This window comes from Nelumbo lutea, chromosome 2 (genome assembly GCF_056320005.1).
Source record: "Nelumbo lutea isolate HS-2025 chromosome 2, American lotus-T2T, whole genome shotgun sequence".
NCBI lineage: Eukaryota > Viridiplantae > Streptophyta > Magnoliopsida > Proteales > Nelumbonaceae > Nelumbo > Nelumbo lutea.
Genome location: NC_142685.1, coordinates 42,390,854 through 42,403,640, shown reverse-complemented (window position 1 = coordinate 42,403,640; position 12,787 = coordinate 42,390,854). Strand labels below are relative to the sequence as shown.

Here is a 12,787-nt window from a genome sequence, read left to right as displayed (position 1 = left end):
CATCCTGAACATGCCACAAGCAGTGGCACCCGTAAACCCTCCTACCACAAACGTCCCCTTTCCTCTCCCCATTGAGACAACCTTCACTGAACCAACTGTCGTCCCCCTGGCAGCTAGCCAAGACCGATTGGAGGACCTGATGCAGTGCATGCGGGCAATGCAAGCCCAAATGCAACAGTTCCAGCAACACCAGCTTCACCAGCACCAAGTGCTGCACAACATCTCCCAGTATCACTATCAACAGCAGTTCCCCCAACTGCCACTGAACCAACCACTACTTCCACCTCGCCACCCCGCTCCGAGGCCAGTCAAGGCCTCCCCGCAGGATGGGCGTCCCCGCCAGGTGAAGGCCTCCCGGCCCCAGAACCACCTCAACAGCCAGGCCTCGTCCCCAGGCCGAAGAGAGAAAAATGTCATCCCCGCCTCGCAACCCGCAGGCGGGTCGGGAACCTCGCCCGCAAGGTCGGCACCCCGACGCTCCCAGCCCAAGCTCCCGCTCACCGAAAACCGATTCAGCGCCCTGGCGGCAGACCACCAGCACTCCAGGCCCATCGAGCTCGGTAACACGGAGGCCAGCAGCGCCAGCACAAGGCCCGCTCAACGGCGAAGGCGCCGACGAAGTCGCCAAACCGCCACCCGCGCCTTGTCGGAATTCAGAGGCAAAGCCACGAGCTCGGACGAGGTAGGGGCTACCCCGGCTCTCTCCGTTCCTTCCCCCCTCGCATCGGAACTCCTAGCGGTCCCCTTACCCAGAGACTTCAAGCTCCCACCTCTGGACAAGTACGATGGGTCCTTCAACCCCAACGACCACGTTGACGCCTTTCAGTCGCAAATGCACCTCGCCAGGGCTAGCGAATCGTGCATGTGCGTGGCCTTTACCACCACCCTCAGGGGGGTAGCCCGCACTTGGTACAGGAACCTGGCCCCCGGGTCGATAAAGTGCTGGGCCCAGTTCGTGCAAGTCTTCACCACACACTTCGTCACCAGCCGACGGTGCCCCAGAACAGAGGAAAGCATCTTCGAAGTGGTCCAAAGAGAAGGAGAATCCATTCGGGGCTACATCAAGCGGTTCAATGAAGCATGCTTGCAAATACCGCGGTTGGACCCCGCAGTGCAGCTCGCGGCGGCCAAAAGAGGGGTGACGCACAAAGAGTTCAAGTGGCACATGGTGGCCAACCAGCCAGCGACCGTGGCCGAATTCCTCAAACTCGCGGATAAGTTCATGAGGACAGAGGAAGAAATCAGCCAACGAACTGAAGGCGGGAACGAGAAAAGAAAGAGAGAAGGCGAGCTCTCCAACCCGGTGAATAGAAAAAACCCGACTCGGGAGCCGAAGCCGAACCAGTCCTTCCGGGCCCCCCTAGCAGTTCGGACGGACTGCATGCCGTTAAACACGAGGCGGACAAAGATCTTAATGACGATCAAAGACGCTCCGTACGTTAAGTGGCCACCTCGCCCGAAGGGAAATCCGAACGATAGAAACAAGAATTTGTATTGTACTTTCCATAGAGACCATGGTCATAGCACCGAACAGTGTAATAACCTCCAGGACGAGATAGAGGGACTCATCCATCGCGGATACTTGAGAAACTTTGTACAACACAACAATAACAATAAAGCAGGTCGGCAAGGGGAGCACGAAAAGGATGCACCTGAGTCTAGCAACAGACCTGCCAAAACGTTGCAGAAGCAGCCTCCGGAAGAGAGGCCAGTTCGGGGAACCATCCATGTAATAGTGGGAGGATCGGTGGTAGCGGGGTGTACCTCGGCAGCAGCCCAGACTTCAGTTCGCAAAGCGGCCCTCGAAGAAAGGAACCCCCCAAAGAGACCAAAGACCGAAGAACCAATCTTTTTCACGGAGGACGACGCGCGAGGAGTCCACTACCCCCATGATGACGCACTTGTCATTAAGCTAAGGATTAGCGACTTCGAGGTCAGGCGCGTACTCGTAGATTCGGGCAGCTCAGCGGACATCCTCTTCAAATCGGCATTTGACCAGCTGCAGTTAAAGAGGAGTGAGCTGAAGCCCGCGAACACTCCCCGGGTAGGTTTCAGCGGAGAGGAAGTTAGGCCCCTCGGAAAAGTAACTGTCCCTGTGGAAGTCGGCACATGGCCTTGTGCGGTCAGACTCAACCATGATTTCCTGGTAGTCGCGACCCCCTCCCCATACAATGCCATAATAGGGCGGCCGATCACGCATGTCCTACGGGCGGCGGTCTCCACCTACTATTTGGCCATGAAGTTCCCTACGAACTTCGGTATAGGGGTAGCGCGGGGCGACCAGCTCGAGTCCCGCAAGTGCTACGTTGCCGCCGTAAAGGGAAAAACCAAGGCGGCCGACGACCTCGAGCTGGAGCGGCCGGCGGAGCAAGGTGAGGAGCGAGCTTCGCCCACGGAGGAAACAGTCACAATCCCGACTTCAGCTACGGACCCAGCTCACACACTAAGCATCGGAGCTTCCATCGAAGACCCCCTACGAGCCGAACTGGTGAGTTTTTTACTTCAAAATTTAGATATTTTTGCCTGGTCCGTGGCCGACATGCCCGGCATTAGCCCCAGACTGATAACTCACAAACTTAATACTGACCCTGTAGTCAGACCCGTTAAACAGAAGAAACGCAACTTAGCCCCAGAACGCTGGAGAACGGTCGACGAGGAGGTTGAGAAGCTCCTCGCAGCAGACTTCATAAGGGAAGTCCACTACCCGAGCTGGGTGGCCAACCCGGTGTTGGTGAAAAAGGCAAGCGGCATGTGGCGCATGTGCGTCGACTATACCGACTTGAACCGAGCTTGCCCGAAAGATTGCTTCCCCCTCCCCAGAATTGACCGCCTAGTGGACGCGACCTCGGGAAACGAGTTGCTAAGCTTCCTGGACGCCTACTCGGGCTACAACCAAGTTAGGATGGACCCATCCGATGAGGAAAAAACCAGCTTCATAACCGAGTTCGGCCTGTATTGCTACAAAGTCATGCCCTTCAGACTAAAAATCGCCGGGGCAACTTTCCAAAGACTTGTAAATAAGCTATTTTCGGACCCTGATTGATAAGAAGATAGAGTGCTATGTAGACGACATGGTCGTCAAGACTCTGTTTTCACAAGAGTTAATACAAGACTTAGATTCTGTTTTCCAAATCCTGCGTCACTTTAGCATGAAGTTGAATCCCAACAAGTGTGTCTTCGGCGTCACCTTGGGCAAGTTCTTAGGCTACATTGTCAATCGGCGCGGTATTGAGGCCAACCTGGACAAAATAAAAGCCATTCTAGATATGAAACCACTTCGGAAAGTAACGGCCGTATAGCCGCTCTAAGCCGCTTCTTATATAAGTCAGCAGACCGCTGCCTACCCTTCTTCAAGGCAGTCAAAGGCAAAGGGTTCGAATGGACCCAGGACTGCCAGTTCGCGTTCGACGAACTAAAAGGTTACCTCGCTAGTGTGCCAACGTTAGCCTGGCCCAAGGTGGGCAAGGTCTTACAACTGTACCTCTCGGCGAGCGACGAGGCAGTCAGTTCGGTACTAATAAAGGAAACAGACCGGGTCCAACGACCCATATATTATGTTAGTAAAATTTTGCAGGGAGTAGAGGCAAGGTACCCGAAGATAGAAAAACTAGCATACGCCCTAGTAACAGCAGCTCGGAAACTCCGCCCGTACTTCTAGGCTCACACCGTGATCGTCCTAACTGACAAACCTCTTAGACAAGTTTTACTCAAACCCGAAGTCTCCGGTCGACTGACGAAATGGGCCATCGAACTCAGCGAGTACGACCTCCAGTACAAACCGAGAACCACTATCAAGGCCCAAGCTTTGGCAGATTTTATCGCCGAGTGCACTTTCAGCCACGAAGCCCCACAGGTCGAGCCCAAGGTCCCCATTTGCGGTGAACCCGGAGCCCCTGAGCCCATAGAGTTCGAACCCCGTGAAGTAGCACCCAGTGTGGCATCTCTCCTGATCAGGCGAGGAGCGAATTGGGATGAGGAGCCCTAGATCCTTCACGTGGATGGTTCCTCGAACCGGCAGGGCAGCAAAGCTGGAATAGTTTTGTGCGGCCTGAGCGGCACAAAAGTAGAGTACGCACTACGCTTTGAGTTCGCGGCATCCAACAACGAGGCAGAGTACGAAGCACTGATCGCCGGGCTGGACCTAGCACGAAAGGTTAAGGCAAAACACTTGGTCATCTGCAGCGATTCTCAGCTCGTGGTAAACCAAGTTACCGGCGAATACGAAGCACGCGATCTCTCCATGATCGCATATTTGGCCAAAGTAAAAGAAGCCCTACTCAACTTCCGGTCACACATCATTAGGCAAATCCCGAGGTCCGAAAACACTGAGGCCGACGCCCTGTCCTGGTTAGCCAGCACGAGTCACAACAATATGAGAACTGTGTACATAGAGGACTTACCTCGGCCTAGTATTCTCGGGAGGACAGAGGAGGTCGCTCCCATCTTAGAAGCAGAGTCGAGCTAGATCGATCCACTCGCGAGATTCCTGATAGACGGAACCCTCCCTGCAGAACGCAATGCGGCCAAGAGGGTGCAGCGCCAGGCGGCCAAATATGTCATAATAGACGAGCGGTTATACCGACGGTCGTACACGCTCCCCTATTTGCGGTGCCTGCGATCTACCGAAGCCGAGTTTGTACTCCGTGACACTCATGAAGGCCTGTGCGGCGGACACTTGGGGGGCAGAGCACTCGCCCAAAAGGCACTTCGACAAGGATACTACTGGCCAACAATGAAGGCAGAAGCTGTCGAGCTAGTCAGAAAATGCGACAAGTGTCAGAAGCACGCTAACATCCACCATCAACCTGCCTCCGACCTCAAATACCTTGCCAGCCCGTGGCCCTTTGCACAATGGGGCATCGACCTCCTAGGGCCATTCCCACCAGCAACAGGCGGAAGAAAATTCTTAGTTGTTGCAGTAGATTACTTTACGAAGTGGATAGAAGCCGAACCTCTAGCAACTGTTACGGCCCGAAACATACAGAACTTCTTTTGGAAGAACATAGTATGTCGGTTCGGATTACCTCGGGTTCTAATCTCCGACAACGGCAAACAGTTCGAGGATATCAAGTTCCAAGAGTGGTGCGAGGACATGGGGATTCGGCAAAATTTCACGTCAGTCGCGCACCCACAGGCAAATGGTCAGGCGGAAGTGATGAACAGAGCCATCCTGCGCGGACTGAAAGCACGTTTAGATCGAGCTAAGGGATTGTGGGCCGAAGAGCTACCAAGTGTCTTATGGGCTCACCGAACGACCGAAAAAGCAGCCACGGGAGAAACCCCCTTCAACCTCACCTACGACACTAAAGCGGTGATCCCGGCGGAAATCAAAATACCAACGTTGCGATTAGAAACATACGACGATCGGACGAACGGAGACGAGTTACTCACCAACCTCGACCTACCGGACGAGGTAAGGGACCTCGCGCACATCCGAACAGCGGCATACCAGCAGTAGGTAGCTCGCTACTACAATAGCAGAGTAAAGCAACGAAGCTTCCGAGTCGGCGACCTGGTCCTCCGTAAGATTATGGTGCCCGAACCCGGCGTCGGCAAGCTTGGACCTAATTGGGAAGGGCCCTATAAAGTAAAAACAGCGCTCGGGGGCGCATACGAACTCGAAACCTTGGAAGGCAAACGAGTACCCCGAACGTGGAACATCGTGAGCTTGAGGCGATACTACCTATAAACCACCTAGCGAAGTGGACGAAATCAGGCCATGTGCCACAAGGCAAGCCGAGGAACTTCAACACATTATCAGCTAGGCAAAAAATCAGTTCACAGCATAAAAGACCACGAAAATTTAAAAACCTGGCAAAGAAACAACTCGGGGAAGATGAGCAAGGGGAAAAAGACACTCCATTGCAAGAAACAGTACACTGGCAAAAAAAAAAATTTACATGCCCGGAGCCACTTTTTTGCCATCGGAAGGCACTTCAACAACACCCGAAGGCCTTGCCTCTCCTTTAGAGTCCGGCTCGCCATCGGCAGCATTGGCCATCTCCTGAGTTATACGCGAAGTGGTTATGGCACTTACATCGAGGTCGGGGTATGTATTCCGGATCATCCACCGGCTCAACTTGAACCCCCTCCTGTAAGAGTCCACCATCAGATTGTCAAAACGCGGGGAGGCAATGTAGTCTTCAACTGCCTTCTTCTTGGCGTCTTCAGTGCCTTGGGAAAAAATCTGCGTTCTCTCCCTAATGTCCTCCTGAAGATATTCGACTTGATGCTGCAAATCCAACTTCAAGTCCGCCATATGCTTGACAACTACCCCCATGGCCTCGGCGTCACGCTGAGACCTCGCCTGTCTGGCCATCGCGACGCGAGCAGCCTTTTCAGCAGCATAAGCAGCCGCCTCAGCAGCCCGGGTATTTGCCTCTGCAGCACGGAAGGCTTCTTCAGCCGCATGAGCGGCAGCCTCAGCAGCTCGTGCCTGTCGCGAGCTCCTCTCCACTTGGGCCACCAAGGCATGAATCGAAGAATTCACCTACCAAAAAAAACAAGTGAGCAAAATGACAGCAGAAGCAACAGAACAAAAAAGGAAGACAGAATCTAACTTACCACCATGGCATGTGTTACGACGCGGCAAGCGACCTGATTCAAGGGAAGATCGGTCCACGCCGCGACCTCCTCGGGGAAAGTAGCATCCCTACTCTTCTAAAGAGCGTAGTTCGGCGTCAACACGCTCCTAAACTCCCCTTGAGCTCCCGAGCCAGAGGGCCCAGCCCGCATATGAGCAGACCCAGAGTGAGCAGGAGCACTTGAGTACGCAGGAGCACCCGTATGAGTGGTTTCAGCGTAAGGCGCCCCGGCAGTCTCGTGCACTGGTGGAGTCACTTCGGGCTCCCTGGGCAGATCCTCTGGCGTATGGTCTGGGGCTTGGGGCTCCTCATCCAGGGGCAGCTCGGTACGAGTTCTCTTGGCGACCCGCTTCCTCCTCTTCATACCTTGGAACAAACGCTCCCCACGAGTTCTCTCTACATCCATCACACCTACAGAAACGAGTTCGACATCAAAAAAAAAAAAAAGCAGCATAGCCAAAAACCTACCCGAACTCAGGCCGGCTACAAAAAGCTTAGCCTCCGTTAAGTATTGGTGGCACTTTAAGCCTTGCCGTGCCCATTGTCGGAGACCCTTCACCGTCTCTTTATCAAGAGTTACGCCCAAATCGGGAGAGGCCTCACCCCACCCGGTCTGAAAGGGCCATCCTTGTGCACTTCGCATGCCGAAGTAGTCCCGCTTTCAAGCCGGGACCTTATTAGGAAGATCGTGCAGAAGCTTAAAACCCTGGCGAGGAGTAAGGTAATACGCCCGTCTCCCCCCTGGAAGAGAATCTGCCTGTCTCTTGAGCATCAAGATAGAGGAGAATATCTCTAAGTCTAAGGGAAAGTTCTGCTCGCAAAAAAGGGAAATTGTCCCCACCAGGTTCCGGATAGAGTTCGGATGAACCTGGCCAATGGTGACACCAAAGTGGTTTATGACTTCGACGAGAAGGGGATGGAAAGGAAGTCGCAACCCTGCAGCAAGCTGCTCTCGAAAAATCACGATCTCGTCGGGACCGTGTTCCCAAGGAAAGCTACCTGAAGGAATGAAGTATGTGTACCCCCCAGGAAGATTGTAAGACAGAAGTATGGATTGAAGCCCCTCAGGCGTCATGGTCGAAGGGCCAAACCGGTCTAGCATCCGACCTCGGCGGGAGGTAGACGCCAAACTGCCCGAAGCGACTCGACCTGCTGGTTCGTAGTCCTCAAACTCCACCTCAGGATCACTGAGGCAGTCTGGGGACACGGCTCGGTTGGTGGAACCTACATCGGCCCTACTCGAAGAGTCATCTGAGCTATCAAAGCTAGACATTGGGGAAAAGACGAATTCAAGAAAGTACTCACCGGAAAGTTTGAAGAAAAACCAAAGAACCGTGAACTGTATAAACAGCCTTGACGCGAGCTGAAAGGTTGGACGCGAGCTTAGTAGACAAACCGCAGAAGTGACAAACAACCGGGGTCCCCCACTATTTATAGCTACAGTAACCAAGAATCGACCGTGCAGATCGAAGACGATCCGACGGCCCACGTTCTTACCGGCCGCACAACCTTTAAGGTCGAGACGTGATTGGCGCACGTCTTTCCGAAAAAAGCGAAACGTCAGCGCGTCCTTTTGAAACCGACGTCGCTTCGACACGCAACTTTTCGAAACTGACGCGCCGCACGTCTCCCTAACAGTTGACCGCGCACGTACAACAGTGGCATCCTTTTTGAAATGACCCGCTGTCACGTCCCAGCGGCGCGAGTTGGTTTGAAATTTAAAACGCGTGGTCACAACCACCAGCGTTCTTGAGTAAGCACGTTCCCAGCCTCCTCGGAAACCGAAAGAACCCTAGCAAAAGCGTCTCGTATAGTGGGGGTTTGAAGGACGGGACAAATCCACCAGCTACCTCGCGAAAACTCCCCGCACCATGGCAAGACCCTCGGCGCAAGGAGTGGGGGGTAATTGATGAAGGAAGATTTGGCCCGACCTCTTCATTATGTGACACGTGGCAGAAATGACAGCTCGGCAAAAGGGGCCAAGCCTAGGCGGGAACAAGGGGACACACCGCCGAACTGACCCACCTTGCAACAGCTTGGGATACACTTCGCCGAACTGACTCGCCTTGCAACAGCTCGGGATACACTTTGCCGAACTGACCCACCTTGTAACAACTCGGGATACACTTCGCCGAACTGACCCTTATAACAGCTCGGGATACACTTCGCCGAACTGACCCACCTTGTAACAGCTCGGGATACACTTCGCCGAACTGACCCACCTTGTAACAGCTCAGGATACACTTCGCCGAACTGACCCACCTTGTAACAGCTCGGGATACACTTCGCCGAACTGACTCACCTTGTAACAGCTCGGGATACACTTCGCCGAACTGACCCTTGTAACAGTTCGGGATACACATCACCGAACTGACCCTTGTAATAGTTCGGGATACACTTCGCCGAACTGACCCTTGTAACAGTTCGGGATACACTTCGCCGAACTGACCCACCTTGTAACAGTTCAGGATATACTTCGCCGAACTGACCCACCTTGTAACAGTTCGGGATACCTCCGAGCTCAAGACCGCCTCGCTCAGCACTTCGCATCATCTTCTAGGCACCAAAGCCAAACAAGTCGTACCATTCCTGACACTCGGGAAGTCCGTGCCCGAGGGCGCAACGCCTAACTGACTTGGGATCTGACGTTTGGCAGCAGCACTCTAAACGGCCACCTGCCACCGCCACTGACGCCGCCACCTCCAGTTAGACGGTTAGGCAGCGACGGTTCTGTCTCAGTAGAAAGGACGACGGCCGAGTTGACAAGCACAATGGTAATCATACCCGATCTAACAAGGGCGTCGGGACGAGTACACGAAGTGACTATAAGAGCCCCCTGCCCCCCGACAACGGAGGTATGCAAACTTTGCGCTATCTGGTATTACCTTGCTTTTGAAGGATTCTAACTTGAGCTTCGGAGCCTCTACACCGGGTTCCCCCCGGAGCTTTCCCATCTCTTCCGTTTCAGGTTCCCTGCTACCACGTTCGGAAGCAAGGCAACGAACAACTAAGACCAGCCGGATCGCGCTCCATCAGGTATGAATTAGCCGAGTAAGTGATACTCTTGCAAGATTTCATATCGAAAATTAAACAGCCGATACTCTTAAAAGGTTGTAACATTAATTTGATATATACAAGATATTTAATTACAGGGAATTTTACAATTAACGTAGTTTATGATCCAATCAACGATAGATTGATTGATCAAAAAACTTACAACACTTTTGGGAGGTCTTTTTATTCTGCAACGTTCCAATGGACTGGAGTTAAAACTAAAGTTTAATCGATCTGAAAAGTGACTACCCAATTATATCTTGTCCACCCACATGCATCATATCAGACGTGGCAAAGGTCGACCGACCAGGGTGGAGCTAGCTAGAGATATAATTTGCTATGTAGTGGACATGCATCGCTACTTTCTTCTTCTATGTATTCAAAATAATATTCCTCTTGTGCAGATGGAATCGCTATCCGTTTCCGATGACGATGTTCCTCTGAGTACTGTCCCTTCCACGGAACCTTTACCACCCTCCACGATTGATTCTCATTCTCAGGCGATGTAACAGTCATCGACTGTAGGGAAGCTGCCTGTTTAAGTAAAAGATCCACCAACAGCAATTCATCCTCTTGGTCTGTAATGCCCCTCATCTTCACTGTTTTGAGACGATCCAATGGCGAAGCACCAGCCTTTACAGATGCATAATCCATCCATAAGTGGGGTTCGTGCCAACATTGGTAAAATAATGGAGTTGGTATATATCCACGCCTTTGATCAACCTGTAAATTTAGTTAACAGAAACAAATTACTGTCAAAACAGGTATATATACATATTAGTACTGATCCATCAATCTTAATTAATTTGCATCCATGTTTTAGTTAAGAGGCTTACATCTATAAATATCCTCTCGAGAGAAGGACAGATAGCCAGGAAGCAAACCAATGAATCCCGCTTGGGGCCGTCAATCAAGGAGCCAATCCACCATAACTCCTTTAAATTGTTGAATCGCAAGTCTAGATATCGAAAAATCACTCCCGCCACGCACAGCCACTAATATAATTAATGGGAAATAACAAATCAAGACACCCAGTGAGAAGGATAGATCATGCATCGATCAGTAGTTTCATTTCATGCGTAATATTGTTAATAATTAATGCACAAATTGGAGATGATTGGTAGACGGAAAGCGTACCTCGAGAAGCCAGTCGCACAGAGTAAGAGTCTGGACGTTGGCTATATTTGTTAGAAGAGATAACAGCTCCTGGCAATTGAAGTCGTAATAGGCTGGACCATCTTTGAAATCAAACATCACGTCTACCAAGCGAGAAACGTTCTTCAGGTGAAACCGCGGAAGCGCTCCCCGATATCTTAAGGATTGGAGGTTGGGTGTACTTAGAGTAAGAGTAACCATGTTGGGGCAGTCGACAACTATCAGGTTCTTAAGTCGGTTGTTGGCGTTAATGCCCAGACTCTGTAATCCATGGCATTTTACAAGCTTTAAGCTTTCAAGAAGCTGACAATTGGAAAACAGGGCGGGAAGCAACCTTCCGGTGAAATGGCTGGCCGATCTGAGGTGGAGAGTCTTGAGAGAATAGAAGGTCTTAGCAGTGGTGGTTGTAGGTTGGGGGCTGGGACCGTGACAGTTGATGAGCTCCAAATTCAAGCTGAAATCAGCTGGCAATTGTTGTGCTTCTCCGTTAGAGAAGTCGAGGCGGAGTTCCTTCTCTGGCCCCATAATGGCTGAGAGGATCAGCCTACCCTCTGTCTTAATATTGGGCGACGGCGGGTTGCCTCCAGTCGGGGGCATTCGGAAACTTTGCATCCAGAACTCGAGCTCTTTCCAGGACGCCAAGAAATTAGTGACGATTCTGGCTACCTGTTCCTCAGACATATTATTACCAGTCATAGCCAGATCATTAGGTTGGGGTGGCAGCCAAAGGTTCCTCCATCCGCTAGAAAGTTTACTGGTTCTTACTGCCAATTCCAAGGGGAGAAAGCAAATGATACGACGCAGGATCTCGTCGGGTAAATTGCTGATCAGATCTAGTCTTTCCTCTTCCATGATTGTTTCTCTGCAGCTTCAAATTCAGAAGGATTTCTCATCAAACATGTACAGCATGAGGAAACGGAAAAGAAAATATGGGATCGAACAGAGAGAGAGACAAACCTTTGACGTTTGAAGAGAGGTAAAAGTCTGGAATCGTGATTGTGTTGCTGGTATGATGCACATGAAAGCTTCGAAAGTTGATCGAATAAATGGCAAAAGAAGCAAATTAAAGAATATATATATATATATATATATATATATATAGTAGTCTAATATAAAAATTCGTTAATGATGAGCAATATCAACTTGGAACGCAAGAAATGACTTCACCAATAGCCACCGGATATATATAATAAGGGCCCATGCCAATTCCCGGCAGCTTACCGTGTACCAATAAAAATAACCATGTGTTACCGTAGCTTGTTTTGAGTGTAACCATTGTAAAACCATGGGTATCTGTAGTTAGTTTGGTGATTGGCTGATGCAGGCTGGGGGGAAGTTTTATATGGAATATTAAAGGGGTCAAAAAGTCAAAAAAAATGTGCCAAATGGAATATTATAAGGTGAATTAAAGAAAAAGATATTTTATGAGATGAGACCGATCTCTATTAATATTAATTAGTTACTAGTTGTGACCAAATGATGGAAAGATATGAGAAACAGATTCTGTGCACTGCACACACCTGGACTATGCATTTAAAGCCTTAAAAAAAAAAAGAGATTTTACAAATCCCTCGATGGTAATCCTGATCCAGTTGAGGCATGGAACTGAGTAACCCTCAAGGCAGTTAGTTGTTACTTAATAAAGCATTAAGCAAGTGGTAGAGGTAGTTAGTTGTTACTTGTTAGGAGGTGAACACATTACTGGCGCACCAGGCAAACCCTTCACTTCACTACTTCAGGTGCCAGACTGTCGGTGTTCAGAGATAGAAGTTAAGTATTATTACCATGAGATTTTCTTTTTTTTTTTTTTTTTGTGCTGACACATGCCCATGTGAAGATTTATTAATTAAGTTGGACCTGCAAACCACGGGACCACTCAGATGATCAAGATGATTTGGCTGGCTTACTTCAACTTGCAACCTTTTATTTTTCTCTAGACAATTACTATTTCTATTGGGTTTTGGAAAAAAAAAATCATAGACGAAAGTCCGCTA

General features: G+C 50.6%; 1 protein-coding gene across 2 annotated transcripts; it reads right to left on the bottom strand.

Annotated features, from left to right (window-relative positions):
- Positions 1 to 9,682: 9,682 nt before the first annotated feature.
- LOC148870159 (F-box protein At2g39490-like) lies at positions 9,683 to 11,952 on the bottom strand. Of its 2 annotated transcripts, none has more exons than XM_088973945.1 (4): positions 11,751 to 11,952; positions 10,776 to 11,661; positions 10,475 to 10,633; positions 9,683 to 10,361 (listed from the first exon to the last, which is right to left on the bottom strand). In XM_088973945.1, exons 2-4 carry the CDS (start codon positions 11,643 to 11,645, stop codon positions 9,960 to 9,962), a joined length of 1,431 nt encoding a protein of 476 aa, XP_088830071.1. In that variant the 5' UTR covers positions 11,646 to 11,661; positions 11,751 to 11,952; the 3' UTR covers positions 9,683 to 9,959. The 2 variants fall into 2 exon arrangements, with proteins under 2 accessions (XP_088830071.1, XP_088830072.1); XM_088973946.1 differs by having other exon boundaries at positions 10,776 to 11,655.
- Positions 11,953 to 12,787: the final 835 nt, after the last annotated feature.